At 41.1% G+C, this 21,385-nt stretch overlaps 1 protein-coding gene across 1 annotated transcript; it reads left to right on the top strand.

The window, feature by feature from the left end:
* The first annotated feature begins 1,447 nt into the window (after window positions 1–1,447).
* Window positions 1,448–21,130, top strand: LOC119013639 (myosin phosphatase Rho-interacting protein-like). Its single transcript, XM_037088346.1, has 22 exons — window positions 1,448–1,754; window positions 5,437–5,514; window positions 5,633–5,698; window positions 6,003–6,154; window positions 6,257–6,341; window positions 6,826–7,000; window positions 8,307–8,466; window positions 10,131–10,233; window positions 14,059–14,157; window positions 14,863–14,919; window positions 15,014–15,082; window positions 15,170–15,259; window positions 15,343–15,452; window positions 15,620–16,130; window positions 16,413–16,505; window positions 16,622–18,667; window positions 18,813–18,960; window positions 19,172–19,289; window positions 19,378–19,537; window positions 19,772–19,873; window positions 20,185–20,271; window positions 20,474–21,130. Exons 1-22 carry the CDS (start codon window positions 1,629–1,631, stop codon window positions 20,612–20,614), a joined length of 4,776 nt encoding a protein of 1,591 aa, XP_036944241.1. The 5' UTR covers window positions 1,448–1,628; the 3' UTR covers window positions 20,615–21,130.
* The last annotated feature ends 255 nt before the right edge of the window (window positions 21,131–21,385 follow it).

Genomic DNA, 21,385 nt, shown 5'->3' with positions numbered 1-21,385 from the left:
TGTGTTGTATTCATTTAATGATCTGTGGCATAAAAACATCGGATCAGTTATAATTTATAATACAAATATTTGATCTTCCAGTTTTGTGCTGTTTCATCTTTACACAGGTGAAGCTGACTGTAACATGACTATTCACTGCCGTCTGGTGGTCACAGAAAGAAACTGCAACACTACATTGACACTGTAATTATCATGATAAATATAAATACCAACATTTCATGACAAGTGTCGTAAATAATGTGATGAGAACACAAATATCTTCCATTGGTCAAACTACAAAGCGTTTAAAGTAACAGTTCTCTGCTGCTAACATCAAGCTGTGCATCATCAGAAGTGTCAAAGTACACAATAATGTCATTTCACTTCCTGTTAATAATTTCAAAATAAATGATTCCATCAATCAGAGATGTCAGTCTCTTGAAAGTTGCAAACAAAACCTTTTTGCTTGAATAAAAAAGAACACATTGATGTTAAATGTTCTTTCTGAGGACTTAATGCTGAAAAAAAAAATATTTTAAATGAACCATTTCTGTAAGTTTGCCATTGAAATATAAATAAAGGTGTGTTGTTTTATAGTGTCTGATGTTCAGAATTGAATTGTTCTTTTCACTGTCTTTGCAAAATGTTAACATGCAGAACAGATGATGAATGGTACTGAATGGTACATGGCTCATGATGTACTATTATTAAGACTTGATATTATAAATATATATTGATAAAAATATCTGTCATTCTGTCACAGATATTTTTATCAATATATATTTATATATTTATAATATCAAGTCTTAATAATAGTACATCATGAGCCATGTACCATTCATCATCTGTTTTTCTTTTTTGATATATATATATATATATATATATATATATATATATATATATATATATATATATATATATATATATATATATATATATATATATATATTGAATTGAGTATATTTCTACTATTATTTTTGGACAAATAATAGGAACCCTACCAACAACTTAATAAAGTTCAAATATGTATACTGAATTGAATTACTCTTGTATATTGTGCATTTTTTTTATTTGTTTCTAGTCTGAGTTTCATTTTGTAAACATATAATTTTCTTAAACATGTATTATATATTCTTTCATCCCACTGTATGGAGGGTTTTTTTTTTTTTAGGGAGAAAATTAAATACATAAATAACTGTATAATTAAATACCTGATGCTAAAATGATTGAGTGATTAAAAATGATATAACTTAATGCTTATATATAAAGAAGTTATTACGATGTGTGATATCTCTCACACGTGTTATATTTTTATTTATTTATTCATGAAAATAAGCATACACGCACCAAAAAAATAAACTTTTAAAGATTAAATGACAGTTGGAAGTTTTATTTTGTAGGCTGTCACCGGATGTTGTACGTCAGGCGACGCATCCATGACGACAGCAGTCAACAGAGAGCTCGCGCTGTGTTTGACAGATGTGGAGGGTGAACCGCCTCCTCCCTCTCTTCTTCTTCTTCTTCTCTTCTTCTACTTCTTCTTCTCCTCCTTCTTCTTCTTCTTCATTCAATGCCGGAGGGACCAGAGCAGGAGAGCGGACTGTGTTGGAATTATTCGCCGGCAGAAGAGAAGCGACGCGGGCTGAAACATGTCGGGGGAGAAGGCGACGAGTCCGTGTAACAAATTTCAAGCGAACATTTTTAATAAAAGTAAATGTCAGAACTGCTTCAAGTCCCGAGAGCTTCATCTGCTGAACGACCATGACATGGAGCAGGTCAGTCAACGTTAAACTTCACTTTAATTCAGTTAATGTGACAGTTGGTCGACTGATTCAAACAGTGGCGGAGTTTCACCCTAAAATTACGTCTTTAAAAAGTTTTGACATTTTTTTATCACATCGAAATCAACTTTTTGCCATTCATTCGACGTTACTAGCTTAGTTATCTCCTCTTATTTCTTAGTATTTGGCTAGCTATCTTCTATAAACGTTTTAACGGTTAATTTTTGTACCATTTTTCTCACATTCAACGTAAAAAAAAATGTTGATTTGAAGGTTAAATTCAAGTTATCTGCTGCTGTGCTTTAATTATCAACTGGTCCATTGATCGCACCTGCGTGAAAAATCTACAATTTTGTTAAATTTAGTGACTGAAGACTGAAATTATTATCAGCAGAGAGGAGGTCAGACAAAGTGCAGGGTCGTATATTTAATCCTCTTTGCTGAAGGAAGATGAGCAGAGGAATGTCTTTGGACTTTTTGAACCCTAAAATTTAAATTTGATTTTTACTAAAAGGATTAAAACGTTTGAAAATGATGAGTATTATTGTGGAAAAATGGGTCATGAAAGGATGTTTAGCCAATCGTCTCTGTTTCTGGGATGTGTTTTTCCAATCATTAATGTGATATCTGTCAAGTGGTTTCTGTAGCAACATGGAAAAAGATGAAATTACGTTAATAATTACGTTGTCATATAAATTCAGCCTTTTAGTGTGACAGTATGACATTACAGGCATATTTGTTGTCCAGTAAACGCAGATATGGAAACCTATTTTTTTGTAAATTGGTTTAGAATTGTAAATCTCAAGTTTACTACTTCATTGCACTGATGTCATTTTAGATGGTAAAGTTTGTTGTTCAACTGTAAAACTTTCCAGTTCTTACAATTGTAGAATCATTGCAAAGAAATGTGTGTATAATCGGCCAGTATATCAAAATCTTTTACTCCCTTCACACTTGAGAAAAAGATATATAACAGAGGCCGATATTTTACAGTTTAACAATAAACTTTGCTGTCTAAAATTACATCAGTGCAATGAAACCGTAAACCTCACTTGGATTGTGATCATTGGAAATGACCCCAGGCATCTTTTCTGCATTTTAATGAGCAAAACTGAAGTTAATATAATAAACTGAAGCAAATATCAGACAACATATACACCAACACCGATGTATCTGTGATAAACAAATATTGTCCAACCGATGTATCCGTCAGGCTCTAGTTTCTTAGTCCACAAAACATTTCTAGAGCTTCACAGCGAAATGCCATCACAGCATTCTCCTAAAAAAACTGAAGAACATGGAGACTTGATTTAAAACAACTAGAGAAAAAAACTGAAATGGCTCCATACAGCTCGTCCTTCATAACCCAGTTCTCTGGAAGCCCCGGGATCCCAAACTGATTTTAAAACAACGTTATTTTCCACCCTCAACATGAGGTGAGCGCTAATGCTGCAGTCAGCTACAGTGACGAGTTCTACTTAAAACTTGGTGTGAATGATGTCTTTTTAAGTCAGTTTCCTGAGACAAGCACTGGACAGGCTGTTTGGAGGCATTTTATGTTTTTCTTCTGGTTGCATTTAACTTCAGTTGTTCAGAAGAATGCTACAAGTGAAAAGCTCCAGGACTGTTTTTGCGTGAACTCTTCCTTGTTTTGTTTTTTTTTATATTTCATACTTTGCACCACAATCTCACAGAGCCCTACTGCATATACCACAAATAATGAATCAGTTATCCAAATGATCTCTCAGCACACATATTGTTAATCTTCTCTCATTTCAGCAGAATAGACCCTCCACTTGTTTCTAAACACTCTGTTTCACCACCTCTGAAAACATTGTTCCTGCACGTCTGTCATGTGGAGGTGATGTCAGCATCACGACAGATCCTACATGCCTCAAATTGTTGAAATATGTTATTACTCTCCGTCCCCCTGCCTGGTTTCTCTGAGCCCTGTAATTTCAGCACTGTTGCCCAACCTGCAAACACTACACATGTCCGCCACACACTATACATTACTGTGACTGTCATCTGAGCTCAGAGAAAAGGCTGTATTTTTCTATTAATGTGAAGCATCTTTATTCTGTTTTAACACGTTGTGAAATACTTTACCACTGTGAGCATATTGCTTTCATAGTCAGCAAAGTTCTGTGCAGGTCTTGACCTGCTCGATATTAAAAGTGTCAGGCCATAACTTCTGTTATGATTTGGCGCTGTACAAATAACATTGTCTTGACTTGACTTGACATTTCTTAATTCCACTAGGTTTTTTTTTATAAGTGGTACAAAGTGAATCTCGTAGACATTAAAGAGCAAAAAGCCTCCTAAGATAAAGGTCTAAGGTAGAGGAAAAGAAGTGAAAGGATTAGTTCATTAATTGCTGAGTCAGTCGAAAGAGAAAGTTTTTTTTTTTAAAGCCAACACATTCACTTTCCAGCGTTTGCTGATTTCCTTATCTTGTGTAATAGTAAAATTGACATGTTTGGATTTGGGGCAAGTCCAACGATCAAAGACATCACCTTGGGCTTGAAGAAATTGGTCTGTTAAGTGTCAGAAACTTTCACAACAAACTAAAATAATGATAAGATGAACTGATAATAAGAGTTGTCATTAATCTGAACTCAGATAGCTGATGAACAAGACGCTTCACTTTGCCTCTATACTGCATTTGGTTTGGTGTTTTGTGCGTGTCAGTGTTTTATTTTCCTTTGGATGTAGCAGTCTGGAGTTAAAAGTGTGGTTTGATTGAATGCTTTGTCACAGTGCTGCTTTCAAGTGCAGTCTCATAGATTATAAAAGTCTTACAGAAGAAGGTAGAAGTTGTCATGTACACTGGTATGTATTGGAAAGGATGCTGGATGTTTGAAATGTAAATATAAAGTTATCTAAATAGTGTTTGTTTTGTTGTTTTTGTTGTGTGTGTAGCACAAAGGGACTACGGCTAAATGTTTCTTGTTCCTTCCTGAGCCACATACACAAATACAGATGTTTTGTTTTTACCTGGGATATTTTTCAGATGTATACACTTTGAAATAACAAATAACAAAGTATGTAAGCTGATGTGCTCTCTACCTGCAATTTATTCTAAACAAACATTGGGATTGGCTATTTGATTTATTGTCAAATAAGTCAATGAAAAAATGTGAAATCATCACATTTGAGGAGCAGGAACTCAGGAGTGTTTGGCATTTTTGGCAGGAAAAAACACTTAAGCAATGAATTGGTTATATAAACAGTTACTAGAACTGACTCGCTGTTGGATGATCACAGTTTGTGCCTCAGCTGGCGATGTGCTGAATCTGGGCCGAAACAGATGATTAGAAACACAATTTGGGCGAAAGCTGATTTCGATGTTTTATTTTCATTGTTTATTTTGTTTTTGTTGTTTCCCCTTATGTGAAATAACTGAACTGCTCTGAGGTCATCCAGCCTGTCATTACATCTGTCTTCTGACATGTATGAAATTATCTTGAATATACCTTTACTGCTGAAAAAGTAACTGCTTCGATAGCTTTTTGCTCTGCTATACAGCTACATACTCAATGATCAGTATTGTCCAGTTCTTACGTAACCTTACGAGCGGTCAACAAGGACCTATCAGCTGATATATCTTTGCATCCCGAGCTTCAAAACAAGGCTGAATGAGCGCTATTCTTCTTTTACCCACACTGAATTGCAGGCTAAACCCATCTATGCGGGCTGGCTGTGTTTGGCTCCTGAGGGGACAGATTTTGACAACCCGATGCAGAGGTCAAGGGTAAGACATAATGAAACTGAGCAGAAAGTCACACATCTATCAGCTCTTTATTTGTTGTTTTTCCTGAAGAAAACTGGTGCTGTGGTGATTTTAGTTTTTTTGTGTCTCTGAATGTCAGAAATGGCAGCGACGCTTCTTCATCCTGTATGAAGACGGCAGCCTGAGGTTCGCGCTGGATGAACAGGTAAGAAACTGTGACAGAAAAACAAACGCTGAACTCTAACAAAAAATATACAGTGTGTACTGTAAATCCTGCTCTGTACGTGCATCTGCATTTACAGTTTGTTGGGATCAGCCGGCATCTTTATGCCAGATGTCGTGTGCAGAACCACAGCAGATGATTTGGGCTTAGCCTCTAATGCACACATCCCCCTCTCTCTGTGATCCCCTCAAATCTCTCCCCTCATCTCTTTCAGTGTGCACTTAACACCACAAACTACTTTCTGTTTAATAACCAGAAAAATTCAGATGCTCTGATTCTCTTCCAGCCGAGCACGTTACCACAGGGAACAGTGAACCTGAATCTGTGCACAGACATCACTGATGCAGAGCCCAGGACGGGACAGAGAAACGCTCTCTGCATCGTCACGCCGGAGCAGGAAATATTCATCCGTGGAGACAATAAAGAGATCATAAACGGGTCTGTATACTGGAGAAAATCACAGGAGCAGGAAGTAATGAGGCTTCCTGCAGCCCACCTCACTAATGTTGTGTTACTGCTGTTTCTGTCTTTGTTAACCAGGTGGAGTGAGCAGCTTTCTGTGTATCTGCGGACTAACAAGCAGAATCAGAAGAAAAAACGTAAAGTGGAGCCTGTTGCCACCCAGGTAGCAACATTTTGGTCATTAAATTTAGATGCAGCATCTGAGATATTCACATCGCTCGTGTCCGAAGGGAAAAGAAAAACTCTTCAGCGACGACACAGCTAGCTTACTGCTAACCAGAGGCTGCGCTTCCAGACATTAATCCTGCGTGTGCAGAGACAAACAGCTGACTGGTTTCAAGGTTACTCAGCATCAGAGATATTTCAGAGGTCCTTTTATTGATTTCTTTAAGTAGAGGGTTCACTTGGGACAAACTGACTTTGAACCAAAATTCTTTCTTTTGTTTCAGTCAAATGGAATCGAATTGAAAGTCAAATTAAATCGCGGATTTAGAGATTTGTGACTTACAAAACGATCCAGCTGACAGATGTGCTGCTTAAAATTCAAATATTAAACTATGAAGAGCAAATGTATTTGAAAGGATTCAAGTAAAAAAATAAATAAATTGAGAATTAATTATCGTTTTGTTTTCCTATCAAAACCTTAGGAACCCAGTCCAGCAAAGGTGGCTGCAACTGATCCCAGTTTTCCGTCCTCGGAGAACACTTCAGAGTCCAGCTGCAGTCGGTGGCAGGAAGACCAGCAGGGTAGAGGACTGGGTGAGACCCCCATGTGGACCGCCACAGACACAGATCCCTCGGGCTCCAAACAGACCCCTGCAGGTGCTGCAGAAGCAACACACACACACACACATACACACACACAGACACGCACATACCAAAGCTTTCATGTCCATCAGCCAATCACAGCCACTTCCTGTCCTCTCTCACTGTCCTAACATCCTGCAGATGTTCACACACTTACAGCTTCTTATACATTTCATTTAACCCTTGTTGGACCAGTTGACTGAGAGCTGACCGGTCATCCTGGGAACTGAGCTGGAGGAGTTTTTAACAGGAAGCAGAGTTACATAAACACAGACAGAAACGCACTGTGAGACCGGAGGAGATGTCTTTAACCTTCAGGCATCATAAAAGTCAAACATGATCCATAAAAGAGCTCTTAAACGCGTCCTAATAGGCTCGACGGCGAGCACAGGACAGGTACTCGTCGTCACTGGAGCTTTGTGCTGCGACAAAGTGGACAGCAGCTCCCATCTGGCGTCAGACTTACTGCAGGGACTGAAAGGTCCTGTAATAAAGAGCTGGATTAACTCCTGCTGACTCTGCCTATAGGCTGCTTCATTAGAGACACAAGGGATCCTCTGAGGGACAAACAGGCACTAATGAATGATGCTCTGTCATTGAATTCCAGCAACAATCATTAGATTGTTTAAGGACTTTTCCAGACAGGTTCTTAAACAGACAGTGTGAAAGGAATTCTCCTAAATACATTAATTTCTGACTCAAGGTTCTTCTTTTATCTCAAATAGCGTCAGTTAAAATGAGTTAAGCATCAGAGAAAAAAAGATAATTATCAAGTCGAAGTCATGTTTAGATTAGATTTGTGTTTCCTCCTCCTGTTTGTGTCCTCTTCAGTTCACCATGTTGATTTCTGCTAATGTTTTTTGTCTTTGTAGTTGGTTCTCTTATTGTGATTGTGTTAGTGGCGCTGAGACAGAATGATTAGTTATCTGTCACATGAAACAGAAAATGGTTTTCAGTTCTATCGTTGTTACCAAAACAAATCCACCACAAATGAATCCCTTCAAACCACTTCGTATTTTATCTCATTATCTAGAAAAAACTGATTGAGCTGCTTTCTTTAACTTGAAGGTAATTTCCTAATAAATCATTTAGTAAACTGTTAAAGAGGGAAAACAATGGAGGTTTTGTCCCACTGGCTGCAGACTGAACCCTGACAGTGATTAAAAAAGAATGATTTCATCCAGCTTGTTGGCTGCTGGCTGTTTAAAGAGAGACGGGGTTGTGTGTTAAAGAGACATTGGAGCTCACATGGCCTCCAAAAACAGCTCCAGCCTTCAGTATATCTAACAGAAACCTTTTTTTTGGTTCTTTCTATGTCTAGGCGACACATCCACCTTCCTGAGCCCGGCGTCCAGGGACTCACTCATTTGTCCTCTCGGCTCCTTGGACTTGGTGTCCAGTGGAAACAGTAACAACCAGCTGACTGAGTCAAACAACAACCAAACATCAACAAACAACAAGAACCAGAGCCGGGACAAAAGGTTAGAGATGAATATTGATGCTAGTATGTGTAAATCAGTCTTCTATATGTTGTGTTTGGCAGCAGTGTGGTGTTTATATTCATGTGTTTGCTGTATTCTCTTGGTTACAGCCGTTTTTTAAAGGGCCTTGGCAGAGGAAAAGGGGTAAATGTGCAAGCAATTAACACAAAGGACATCCACTGCCTCTCTGCTTCTCCCCCCCCAGTATAAAGCCGAACAGCCATCACACACCGCTAAACACCAGATCAAAGGCTCACGCTCTACCCCTCCATTAGAGATCTGACTGCCGCATTTTTAAATTTAGCTTACAGAAACCCTCCCAGTTTGTGCCCCAGCAGCATGTAAATGGGTCACGTGAGCATCACTTCTTCACTCATTGCCTTTTTGGGAAACAAAAAACAGAAAATACTTTTGCCCCCCCAAATAAGGCCAGAAATTCCAAAACGCTGGTGTAATTAGATATCTGCTGCATTGTTTCTCAGGACCTTTAATGCTGTCTGTCTGCCCGCCTGTCAGAGGAAGGAGACTTCAGCTGAAAGCTCAGTTTGAGGGCATGGAGCTGTCCGCAGCCACCGGAGGCAGAGCGGCAGTAAAACATCAAGACGTTACTGTATTTATGTATGACGTACTGAACGCGAAAAAGAAACTTAGCTGGCAGAGATCCAGACATGAGGACAGAGTTCAGCATCAGTTCAGATGTTGTAACATACCCTGTCAAACATTCTGAAAACAGAAAAATCTCCCATCGTTATTATTTGATGATATCAGGTATCCTAATTTAAGAGCAAAGTGAACTCAGTGTTTCAGCTAGCAAGCTAAAAAAGAAGGTTCCTGAATACAGAATAACACTGAGGGAATTTCTGTAACTTAACTGAATTAATAACTGTTACTAGATGGAACAATTAGTGTATAAGAATGTGGTGTATTTAATACTTTTATGTCACTTCCCTCTTGTTTGTACAAGTTGTTAATTTAGATGTGGCCTGAATTTATAATTGTTAGCCATGCTGTTTGCTTGGCTCTGGATCCAACACCTCCATAGTGGAATATGTCAACTTTTGGTTGGATTGTTGTGACATTTTGTAAAGACATTCATGATCCCCAGAGGATGAATACTGATTAATTTTTAATGAGTCATTGTCTTTATTTTTAGGTGACAATATCCCGACAAGTGTTGGATGGATTGGTATGAAGTTTGGTTCATATTAGTGCTGTCACGATTTTATTTTCACTACACGATTATCAAAGCTTAAAGAACTCAAAATAACGACATTATCAAGATATCCATAGATCCTGAACCTAACTTTTACCTGACAGCGCTGTTTTTCATCGTCTCTTAGTTGTGTTCACATTATATCAGATTACTTTGGGATCTGTGTATTTCCTGCACTAACACCTCGGACACCAGTGTGAAGATGTCATTTCCCATTTAGTCTCACAGCAGCAACAACAGCCGTGGTGACACTCTGAGACAGATCCGTCCTGAGTGTCCTCTGGGCTCTTCTCTGCTGCTCAGGTGCTGTTTGGACTCTATTATCAAGCTGTCATCCTCACTGTTACGCTGCTGGAAATGATGTCAGAATCACCTGAGCGTTAGCGGGGTCACACGTACCTTTATACACTGTGTTTTGTCCCAGGTGAAATTAGCTGTTCGTGTTTTTCAGCCCGACGGAGAGGCTGCTGCGATTGGAGGAGAAAGAAGGGGAGGATGGGACAGCTGCTTCCAGGAAGGGCAGGAGTGAAGCTCGTACCAACAAACAAAGAGAGGTAACAACACAAAGTGCACATTTAATATGAGAGAGGGGAAAAGAAAGAGAGGAACAGAGTCTCTGCTGAGCGCTGAGTTGAGTCAGAGGCTCAACTGAATTCAAACACACAGTCACACCCGGGCTGTTGCTGTCAAATGTCGGCTCATGGCTAATGTAGTAAAGTAATCCGACTGTTGGGGGCAGATAAACACTGCATGAGTAAGGCAAATAAACACAAATGATCCTGCAGTCAAACTTGTTATGTTGGTGATTAATCCACCATTAAATAACAACCATCCCAGATGATAATCCATCTGTTGTGACTAAGGTGACAAATGTTTACAGATGAGGTAATATTTAAAAGTTTTATCCACCCTGAATTAAACCTCGTTTGCTGACTACGCTCTCCCGGCAGAAGCGCTGACTACCAAAGGAAATTTGGCTCAGGTTAAAAAAGGAGTTGACTTGAGTAAACTTGTGGTTTTTAGACATTTTAATGCAGGATTCTTACATATTATATCTGTCAGTGTAGTGTAAACCAACTGTGACAAAGCAGTAAATAAAGGATTCGAACATTTATAAACTAACACCCACCAAAACTTGATGTAATTCCCTGAAGGGCATAACACCTGCATGATGTTCTCAGATGATTTCTTTAATTTTTACAGAAACTTTTTTCTTATTAATTATATTGTGATGAGTCATTGATGTATTATTTATGTTTCAAAAAGCAGCAATTGTTTAAATAAGCCAACAAAGTACAATAAAACCTTGTAATAAAATTGCTCAAATGACTTTTTACATTCATAGTTAATTTAATGCATTGCATCGATCAAAATATGTAATCGTTGAAATAAGAACATGGGTTTAACGTCACTGTCAATAATTTAAAAACTGTATCCAGTCTGTACTGGGATGAACTCTGGGCTGGACTGGACTTGAACATGACTCACACATCCAGGTGTTTCACAGGGAAAGACGTCACTTTAACAGCACAGCTCTGACCTGATCAAACACTCTGAACGGCTGGACAAGTCTATATCTCACATTCCTCACTGAGACTGTTTGCATCAGTCAGCCACTGAGTGTAAACATGGGACCGGATTCATTCAAGTGTTTCAGTGGCTCGCAAAACAGAAGGTGATGAGAGTTTGGCATGAAACGCGTGGACGAGCCGATCCCGCCGTGTCAAGGCATGTGTTTCCTGTGTGTGTGTGTGGGTGCATGTGTCAGCAGGTGGGAGAGAGGCGGTGATTCACTCAGAGCTGCATTTTGTTTGCGAACAGAACTGGTTTTGATGCCCTGAGGGAGTTCAGGCCGCCTCCTGTTGTGTGTTGTAATCTGGGAGACGACATTCCACCTACAGATTTTTTCCAGGGATTCCTCAGACCTGAAACAAGATACAGTGTGAGGGAGCTGTGACTCTCAAGGACTCTTTACGAGAATCTCAAAAACTCTGCCGAGAAACTGCGTACTCACTTAACGATGACGGTGACGGTGTTTAATGACCCCGATAAAAGTCTGAAAGAGTCGTGCCTCCATCTGCGGCTCCCTCCCAAGTGCACATCTGTTTGTGGATGATAGTCAGTGTGTGTTGTCAGGCGAGACTGTAGTGATTAAAGGTGAGAGGTGAGTAGACCTGAACAAGTTTCTGTCTCTGGTGAGTGTGACAGTATCACCAAAACACAAACATGAGGCATAAACAATCCACGGGGTGTTACATAAAAAGGAGATGACCAGTTAATCCAGGTTTACTTCGGTAAGACATCAGGGAGTGATTAAATCAATTACTAGTGACGAAAACTATGACTTAATCTGTTGGTCAGCAACCTTTTTAGATGACGCAATGGCGAGACAGCACGGACATCTTAAATATATTACTGTGACGTTATCAGTATACAAAGTTGTTAACTCTTTCTGGAGTGCTTCCTTGCCACTTAAAACAAAGTTATGAGGGGGTAGTGTTTGAAATCTGCTCCTATGAAGTGAGACGACTCTTCAGGATCCTCAGACATCATCAGTAGTCAGTGATGGCGTTAACAGACCGACCTGAAAGCTCAACCTCTCCTGTAATGTTGTGGTTATATAACTATTACCAGCAGACAAAAAGGATAAAATCAAAACTTACTCATGTCACTAGGCAATTAGTTTTCAAAACACTGTGTAATACTAATTGCTTGCTTTGATGGAAATACACGGGGTCTGACTAAGCACTGGAAAACAGTCAGTCACGTCAGCAGACTCCTGTATTTAATGACCGTCACTTTAGTAACGACCGAGCAATGATTTCTAGTTGAGTCAGCGAGGCAACTTCAGCAAATGTAAATGCTTTCAAGAGATCATGGGATTTCCAAAACTGAATACAAATCGCACATTTAAACTCAAGAGTGTTTTTGAAAGCTTAATCTTGTTTTCACTAAAATATTGGAAGAAGATACATGTAATCATTTCACAACATGTTTTAATCAAAGCAAAGAATCCTGCTTCAGTCCATATTTGTCGGCGTTTATGAGCTGTAATGAGTTGAAATGATCAAAAACAATCAGGACACCAACACCTAGATGAGAAATGTATTTTAAAAGATGAAAACTTGACCAAAATCTGTCTTTATTTTTGTTGGCAAAGAAAGAGGAGAAATTCTACAGTTGACCTGATCGGTGTTCGGTGTTTCAGGTCTGCTCACGTCAGCTCTGAGTTACAAAACCGTTTAATCCTGGTTTAGTTACTTTGGTTCATTCAAGACAATACTGAGTGTGAGTCACCTTCACGAAACGCCTCTCGATGGCCGAAGCTGATGTAGAAACAGTCAGTCACAGTACAGTCGTCTTGACAGTGCAACACAGATGGTCATGACTGTGGCAGCTGTTAATCTTTGATTAAACAGACTGGCTCATTCCAGAGGATTTGTCTTTTCAAATGAACCAGCAGGACAATTTATCCCACGTGATGATTTATGTGTCTTTGGGTGCGTTTGTTTTGGTAGCCAGGAGAAGGTCAAAAGAGCCTGTCCGGAGTTCATTCAGGCCTCTGAGCTGAGATTCCCAAGACAGCCTCCTCTTCCTCCCCCTGGCTCCCTCCCTCCCCCGCTACAGCTTCGGGAGGCTTCTTCACAAGACAGAGGACAGGCTCTGTCTGCAGCGGTCAGCGATTGTTTGGAAGGAAAAAAAGAGTTCACACAGCAGTCGGATCACTGTGTTCCTCCGCGTGTTGTGTCCTTGGATAGTTTTCAACGTAAATGCCAGAAGAAGAAAAAAAACACAAAGAATGTTCTGTAACGATTAAAGTGGTCATTTTTTTTTTCCTGTTAAAGTGGTTATATAAGAGGGAAGAATGAATCTTTTGAATAGCTGAGGCTGGAGTAAACAAAAAACGTACCCTTGTTTCATTAAATGCTGTGTAATCCAGACTTGAAAGAGACTCTGATACGTGCCGGCGAAGCAGCATGAAACACGACCGTAAGAAGCACGAGTCACGGACTCGTAGCATCATTCTGAAATGTAAGACAAAAAGCTGCAGAGTACCAGGGATTATGTAGCCTCTAAAACCTCTTCATGCATTCCACAGCCAAAATGCAGTCATCCATGTGCAGTTCAGTGGTAAGAGTTTAACAGGCAGTGTAGAAAAGGCTCCCCGCGGTGCTCTGCAGCAGGCCTAATCCTTACAGCTGACAGCCCTGCCAAGGATCCAGACTATCGGTTACTCTGGTTGATGGAATGCAGGCGGCGCTGACAAACTGCCACCGTCCCGATTGAGAAAACACGTCACGTCTTCACATCAGTGCAAACCTGAAAACATATTCTGGCGATGAAAAGAGTTGTTTCACGATCGTCTGATTTCTTCACAGAAGCTGCAGTCATGTGGAGACATAGTCCAGCTCACAGCGCCGCCACCCCAGAGACGAGCCCGTTCTCTGGACCGCAGGACATCAGACACCGTCATGACGGTCAGTCACAGAAACACGATTTACACTTTAGTGTTCAGCAAATACAAAAAACTAAATACAAATAATTTGTGTCTGTGAATTAAAGGCAGCGTCACACACTTCTGCTACAAACGGTAGTTAAGGGTAACCCTTAAAGGAACAGTTCACCCGAGAATGTGCTGATGGAAAGTCAGATGAAGTTTGTTAGTCCACCGAACATTTCAGAGAGACGCGCAGGAAAAATGTTGTCATGGGAGGTGAAGCAGCGTCTAGAAACAAGTGACAAGATCACCAGGGTGTGGAACTAGAGATCAGTTGGATTACTGATGTTTGTAGCATTCTCCTTACTAACTGAAGTAGCTGAAGACTTGTTTTAAAGTGTAAAAACAACAAATGCAACATAAAAAAAACGTAAAATGACTCGATGCAGCTTGTCCAGCGTAATCCAGAGAAGCCCAGATGGATTTGAAAAGACATTATTTACAAAATCGTCATTAGCTGCTGACATGTGGAAAATGATCTTTTAATAAATGGACTTATGAACAGGAGTAGTCTCACATATTAACTACAAATAGATGAACTATATTTAAATAACTCATTAGAAACCAGATCAGCTTAAATACCAAGTGACACAATCAAACACAACTGTTCATTCAGAGTTTTTACATTTATTCTGATGACTGTTATTGTTTCTTTATGTTGATGTTTACATCGTTTTCATTACAGCCTGATTTATTGAACTTCAAAAAAGGCTGGATGGTGAAGTTGAATGAAAACGACCAGGTAAACTAGTTCGATTTGAATTATCTCTTCACATGAGATTTATTAACATCCTCTTGTCCACGTTAACGTTAGTTTGTCTTCTGCCTCCCTCTAGTGGAAGAAGTTCTGGTTTGTGCTGTCGACCGACAGTCTGAGGTTCTACAAAGACTCAATAGCCGAGGAGGTATTTTGATATTAGTTTAATAGATCACAAATAAGAACTGTTTCATTTATAAACATGTTAAAATGTGTTTTTGTTTTCTGTCTTCAGGCTTCAGACCTCGAGGGAGAAATCGACCTGACAAAGTGTTTTAATGTGTCTGAGTTCCAGGTGCAAAGAAACTACGGCTTTCAGATCCACGTAAGAAAACAGTTTACAGACAAAACATCTAACGTCTGCATGATAGAGACACTCGGTCAAGTGGTTTTTGTTTTATGTCTCAGACTCCTAAAGGCGTCTACACATTGTCAGCCATGACTTCAGGGATTCGTAAGAACTGGATCCAGGCTCTGATGAAAAACGTACATCCAGCTAACGCCCCTGATGTCGCCAGGTGAAGTCAAGTTCACAAACATTTAATATGTCCAGTTTTGCATGTAAATTCAAGTGAATCTACATCTGAAGTTTAAATAAAATAAGACAAATTAAACAGAATAAGACTCACAGAACTGTTTATAATTTACTGTCCTCTCTCGTAACACACCTACTTGTTGTCAACAGTTTACCTGGTCACCTCGGTCCACCTGAAGCTCTCCCCAAACCAGACGTGACTCGGGACTCTCCCTCCGCTGACCTCTCCACAGACAGAGACCCCAAACAGAGGACTGTGATGGAGCGGCGGCGCGAAGGACGCTACAAAACCTTCGACTGGGCCGAGTTCAGGCCTCAGAAGAAGAAACCGAATCTGGACACAGATCTTCAGAAGACCAAAGCTTTGTGCTCACTGGAGCTGGCCGACCTGGAGAGGAGGAAGAGGAGGGAGGAGAGGAGGAGGAGGTACGAGAGCATGCTGGGCATCTCTCTGGGCTGGGAGGGGATCGGAGACGAAACAGAAGATGACGGTGTCAGAGCTCTGAGTCCAAAATCACAGCTGAAAGTGGAGGAGGACATCGAGGAGTGCTGGAAGCTGGTGGAGAAGACGATTTTCAGGCTGGAGAGGACGGTGCCGATGTTTACTGAGGAGAAAGAGTCTGTGGAGATGGAGAAGCTGCTGGACAGCTACAGGAAGGGGGTGAGTGCTTCAAGCCCCGTCCACATGCTCACAGATATAACTCTTTTTTAAATGGATATTGGATATTTCATGGTCTCTGTGTAATGCTTACTGTTGTGAGACCAAAGAGAAAGATCACAAGCTTTTTAGACAGTGTCACCTCTATCATCAACCCACATTCTACTGAAAAAACCTCACATTACCTCACTGAAGACATAAAACATCCTGCCACTCAAGAGCCACAAACGTTTCTTAGGAGTTGGAGACAAAGAAAAACTGAATTTTGGATTTAATCTTTTGAAGGTGGAGGATCTGAAGGCCCAGCTGGCAGAGTCGGAGCATCAGCGACTGAAGTTTGAGGCTCAGCTGAGTACAGCAGGATATTACCAGCAGCAGGTCTGACACAGTTTGGGCCTCAGCTCCTTTATTTTCTCAGTTTTTGATATATTTTTCTGTGCCTCAGCAGCTAATCCTTCTGTATTTTCTTCCTTGTCTGTTATCTTTTTCTAAAGCTGGACCCTCCTCTGAGTTCTGCAGCAGATTTTTGCCTATTAGATACAAACGACAACCCGTTAAACAGCCACTCACAGACCCTGAAAGACACGTACAAAGAAACCAGAGAGCTCCTGCAACAGCAGAACATCATCAGACAGAGCATGCAGGAGCAGCTCAGCTTCGAACCACCTTTATTATCACCTCAGACACCCCAAATCTGGCTGCACGACACAGAGGGAAACTTACAGGAACTGAGGGATTTACTCCCTGAGACGGAAGTTTCACCTTTATTATCGCCTGTATTTTCTCAGAGCGACGGAGAAACAAACCACCAGAATGAGCTGAACGGAGAAGAGCAGCAGGTTGTCAGCTCAGAAACACAAATAAAGAACAGTGAATATGGCTCTTTAATCCTGGAGAAGCCCAAAGAGGAAGAGAACGCCTCGCTGAACGGCTGCGTGGAGCACCACATTCCTCCAGACCAGGCGGTGCTGAGGAGGCTCTCCCAGGAGGTGGAGCTGCTCTCCAGCCAGAACGAGGCTCTCAACCAGCGCAACCAGGAGATGCTGAACCAGCTGACGGAGGCCGACCGGGAGATCGAGAGACTGAAAGCAGAGCTCAGCAGCAGGTACACCGAACCACATCACCTCCCTGAGGTGGAGCAGCTGGAACAAACAGGGGTGGGAGATCTGGAGAGGGAGCTGAATTTGAGGAACCAGCAGCTCCTGGAGGCCCAGAGCTTGATCGCCTCCCTTGAGGAGAATCTGAGGGAGACGGAGGCGTTGCTGCAGCTCAGCATCCCGGGACAGGAGAAAAACGAGAGTGCAGAAAAAGAGGAGGTGTATCTGCTTCAGCTGACGGAGCTCCAGGCACAGAACGAAGAGCTGAAGGAGGCCGAGAAACTTTACCGCCAAGAGGCGGAGGCCGACATCAGGAGGCTGAATGAGGAGTTGCAGAAGGAGAGGTCGAAAGTTGTAGAGAGCAACAGATGTGTTTCTGGTGAAGAAAGGATCCAGCAAGTGATCGAGGGGGTGGTGATGAGGCTGAACGCTTTGGGGAAACTACTGGAGGCAATCGAGAAGTTGGATGTTGGTTTGAGGAAGGAGGAGAGTGAAGAGATGGAGCCGACGGTGCTGAATCGGTTGAAGTGGGAGGAGGAGTTTTGGAGGTCACTGCTTGACAAACTGAATCCTGAAGAAGTGCTTCTCACTGAGGCCACAGAACGAATGATAATGGAGAAACAGATGCTTCTTTTAGGGAACGATCTTCTTCCTGAGACGGACGAAGGTTTGAAAGATGTGGATATTATCTGTAATGTTGCAGGAGATGAAAGGATGTTTCAGATTAAACATTTCAGGGTTGTAACACAGATGAAAATGTCTTTGCTGAACCACCTCGCCACCTCCGTCAGCACCTACACACGGGACAAACTCCAGCTGATGGCCGACAGAATCTCTAATTTCTACTTTTCAGAGCATCCCTGGTCTGGTTTGATGCACTCTGCAGCAACTGAAGCGTTGTACTGCTGCCGTTTAAACCAACTTCAGTCAAAATATGAAGAGCAGCTGGAGGAAACCAAACAGAAACAGCTCACTGCTTCTCTCATCTGCAGCAACTGTGTCAGCTTGATGGAAGAGAACAGAGTTATAAGAGAAGTCTTGTCAAACCTAGAGGAAGAAAAATCCTTGTCCTCAGGCAATAAGATGGATGTGAGTTGCCAGACAGAAGAGATTTACCCTCAGGACACGGATGTTGAGTCACAGGTCGCTGATGAAACACCAGAAGAAGAGATGTTCGAGTCCCTCGAGCTCAACTTTATGGAAATCCCACCTCCAGGTATTGAAGGTCCTCAGGAGATAGAAGATGAAACCACAGAGAAAAATGATGCATCACACGAGGTAACAGATCTGAGCTTTGAGACAGAGGAAGTTTTAGAGTTGAGGAGAAGAGTGAAGGAGCTGGACGAGCAGCTGACGGTCATGGAGGAGGAGTTGAAAGAAGAGTTTGAAGAAAAAATGAGTTCTGCTCAGACGCAACATGAGAAGGAGATGGAAAAACTGAAGGTAGGTAGAGCTGTTTGTAGTTTAACACTGAAGCTGTCCCATATTGAAACAAGGGGTCGATCTGTATGACTGTTTCAGGGCCGTTCTGATTATTAGAAATCAAGGAGACTGAAAACTGACCGGCAATCATGTTTTGCTCCTCCAGGTCACATGTGAACGCGGCTTCACCTCCATGGAGGAGTCTCACGTGAAGGTCATGGAGGAGCTGCAGCGTCGACACCAACAGGAAGTAGAGCGCCTCCTGGTGGAGAGAGACCAACTGCTGGACGAGGAGAGCGCTGCTACGGCGACCGGTGAGGAGAGACTCTCATCAGTCCTGTCAGCTACATGTTTTATTTTGAAAATCTAAACAAGAGCTTGAGTCTGTCATGGATCGGTGGATATTTGGATGAGTCTGCTCTGGTTAAATAACATCTTCAGACTTGTGCCAGCTGCATCTGATACTTAATCAATAATCCCTCGATTAATCTCATGAAATCTTGTATCGCCTCGTTCTTCTCTCAGCAATCGAAGCCATCAAGAATGCTCACCGTCTGGAGCTGGAGAGGGAGGTGGAGAAGAGGTGTCAGTCAGAGAACAGCACGGGAGAAACTCACCTGGAGGACATTTACAGACAGCACAGGTATGCACATACTGTTCTGTTTTTTCCTTCTCAGAAGAAGTTTTGTCTGTCAGTGTCCTGATGAACCGTCTGTGTGTGTCTTGTGAAGTGAGGAGCTGACGTCGTACCAGCGGGAGCTCGAGGTTTTGTCGCAGCAGTTCTCTCTGAAGTGTCTGGAGAACGGACATCTCGTTCAGGCTCTGGATGCTGAGAGGAAAGCTTTGTGTCAGTGTCAGCAGGAGAACCAGGACCTGAGGACCAGAAACCAGGTGAGAGCTCTTTAATACGTCTTTTACATGTTTGCATGGGTAGATGCATATAAACTGCTCTGTGTCTTCTATACTTCTGCTTAAAACCTCAATTTAAACCACTTACAGGATGTGTTTTATGTTTTTTTTAGGCTGAAGGCTGTTAATATTGTTTTCAGCCCAATAATTCTCTGTTTCCTCATCATGTGACAAAGTGAGAAGCCTGATTGTTGTGTTTTTTTCCTACTCATCCAGGAGTTAAGCGGTCACCTCGCAGCAGAGATCACCAGACTTTGTTCTCTGGCGAAACAGGACGCCCTGCAGCTCAATCAGGGGATGGATGCGTACGAAATGGAGGTGAGTCTCGTCTTCATTCGCTCCAGTTGGGAGATGAAAACACAGGAAGGAAACGGTTCAGATGAAACTGAGGGAACTGTTATCTAACCAGGAGCTTCCATCTCTATAAAGGAAACCACCATCATTGTCTTATATTATAGTTTCACATTCAATTATGACCTTTAAGGTTGAGTTACATGAATGCATCATTGTTTTCACATGTCACCCAAGACACAATACTGTTCACCATCAAGCCTTTTAAAGCAAATGTGTTTTCATTCTTTAACCTCTTCTGAAGATACGCGCTGATTATTTGACTTTTTTTATTTCAGATTACTCTGCGAGTGAAGGAGTCTGAGGTTCAGTGTCTGAAACAGGAGATCACGTCTCTGAAGGACGAACTGCAGTCGGCACAAAAGGTGAGACTCACAAACAGCAGCTGGAGTAATAAATAAAATGCTTAATAAGTAAAATGGTTAATAAATAAAATGTGTAAACAAACACACACTGACACTGTCGTAGCTGTTCTGGAGCGTGTCCTTCAGGAGATGTAAAACTTTACACAGCAGGGAAAACAACATGAATAATGAGCTTATTGGTTTTCCACACATCACGTTTCAGGACAAGAGGAACGCCACCAAGAAGTACAAGGACATGTTCGCTGAGCTGAGTGTGGTGAGGGCGAAAACAGAGAGAGAGATGGACGAACTGAGAGAAAACCTGCGGCTCGCTCATCGCGCTCTGGACGACATGTCACCGTGAACACTTCATTTGTTTTCACTGTAACTTTAAAGTATTCTCGGTTAAGTTTCACCCACAAGAAACATATTTTCCGTTCATTGCGACGACTTATTTAATGAATCCAGGCTCGTTTATCCATCCCCCTTTTTTTCAGCTTTCGATTTTTAAAAGAAAGAGAACGTGTTTTACGTCGTGTGTTTCGCCTGTCCGAACATTTGTTGACACTGAGTTTGTAATTTACATCGATCTCTCCTGAAATGATCCTGTGAAACTGCCAGTTTTTTTTTGCGTATTTACAAAATATTATCATTTAAAAAAAACAAGTGATAACTTTGTGTGTTGATATATATATTTTGTCTGTACAGCCATTTTGTTTTTGTTAAACTTACATCTGACTTGTGCAATTATGTGTTTTATCATATTTTATGTATGTTGTTTTCACCCTCTCATCCTCTGCTGTACGTGTCGTTAAACTGGTCAAGTTTTTGTTTTTTTTTATCAATTAAATCTTTTAAATTAAAAATCGTTTTATAAACATTTCTGGCAGTGAACTGGTAGATTTTTCTGTCATACACAAACTGTAATTTATATTTATACACTGCAGGATTAATAAGAAAACGTTTTTTTATTAATTAAATCAAATTGGCTGATTAAACTCATACTCTCTGTTATTTTTCTCATTGTATTGTTTGTAAATGTGTCGTAGTTTGAACATGAAATATAAAAAAAAAAATCACAGCTGCTACACTTGTGTTATTTTTGCTTTGTTGGGAAGATGCAGCCACAAATATT

Source organism: Acanthopagrus latus, chromosome 23 (assembly GCF_904848185.1).
Source record: "Acanthopagrus latus isolate v.2019 chromosome 23, fAcaLat1.1, whole genome shotgun sequence".
Taxonomy (NCBI): Eukaryota; Metazoa; Chordata; class Actinopteri; order Spariformes; family Sparidae; genus Acanthopagrus; species Acanthopagrus latus.
This window is presented reverse-complemented; position numbering and strand designations above follow the sequence as displayed.

Coding starts and splice junctions, on each gene's coding strand:
- LOC119013639 (XM_037088346.1), top strand. CDS start 1,629: ATGTCGGGGGAGAAGGCGACGAGTCCGTGTAACAAATTTCAAGCGAAC. Junction 6,342..6,825: donor TGGAGCCTGTTGCCACCCAG/GTAGCAACATTT, acceptor TCAAAACCTTAG/GAACCCAGTCCAGCAAAGGT. Junction 10,234..14,058: donor GTACCAACAAACAAAGAGAG/GTAACAACACAA, acceptor ATTTCTTCACAG/AAGCTGCAGTCATGTGGAGA.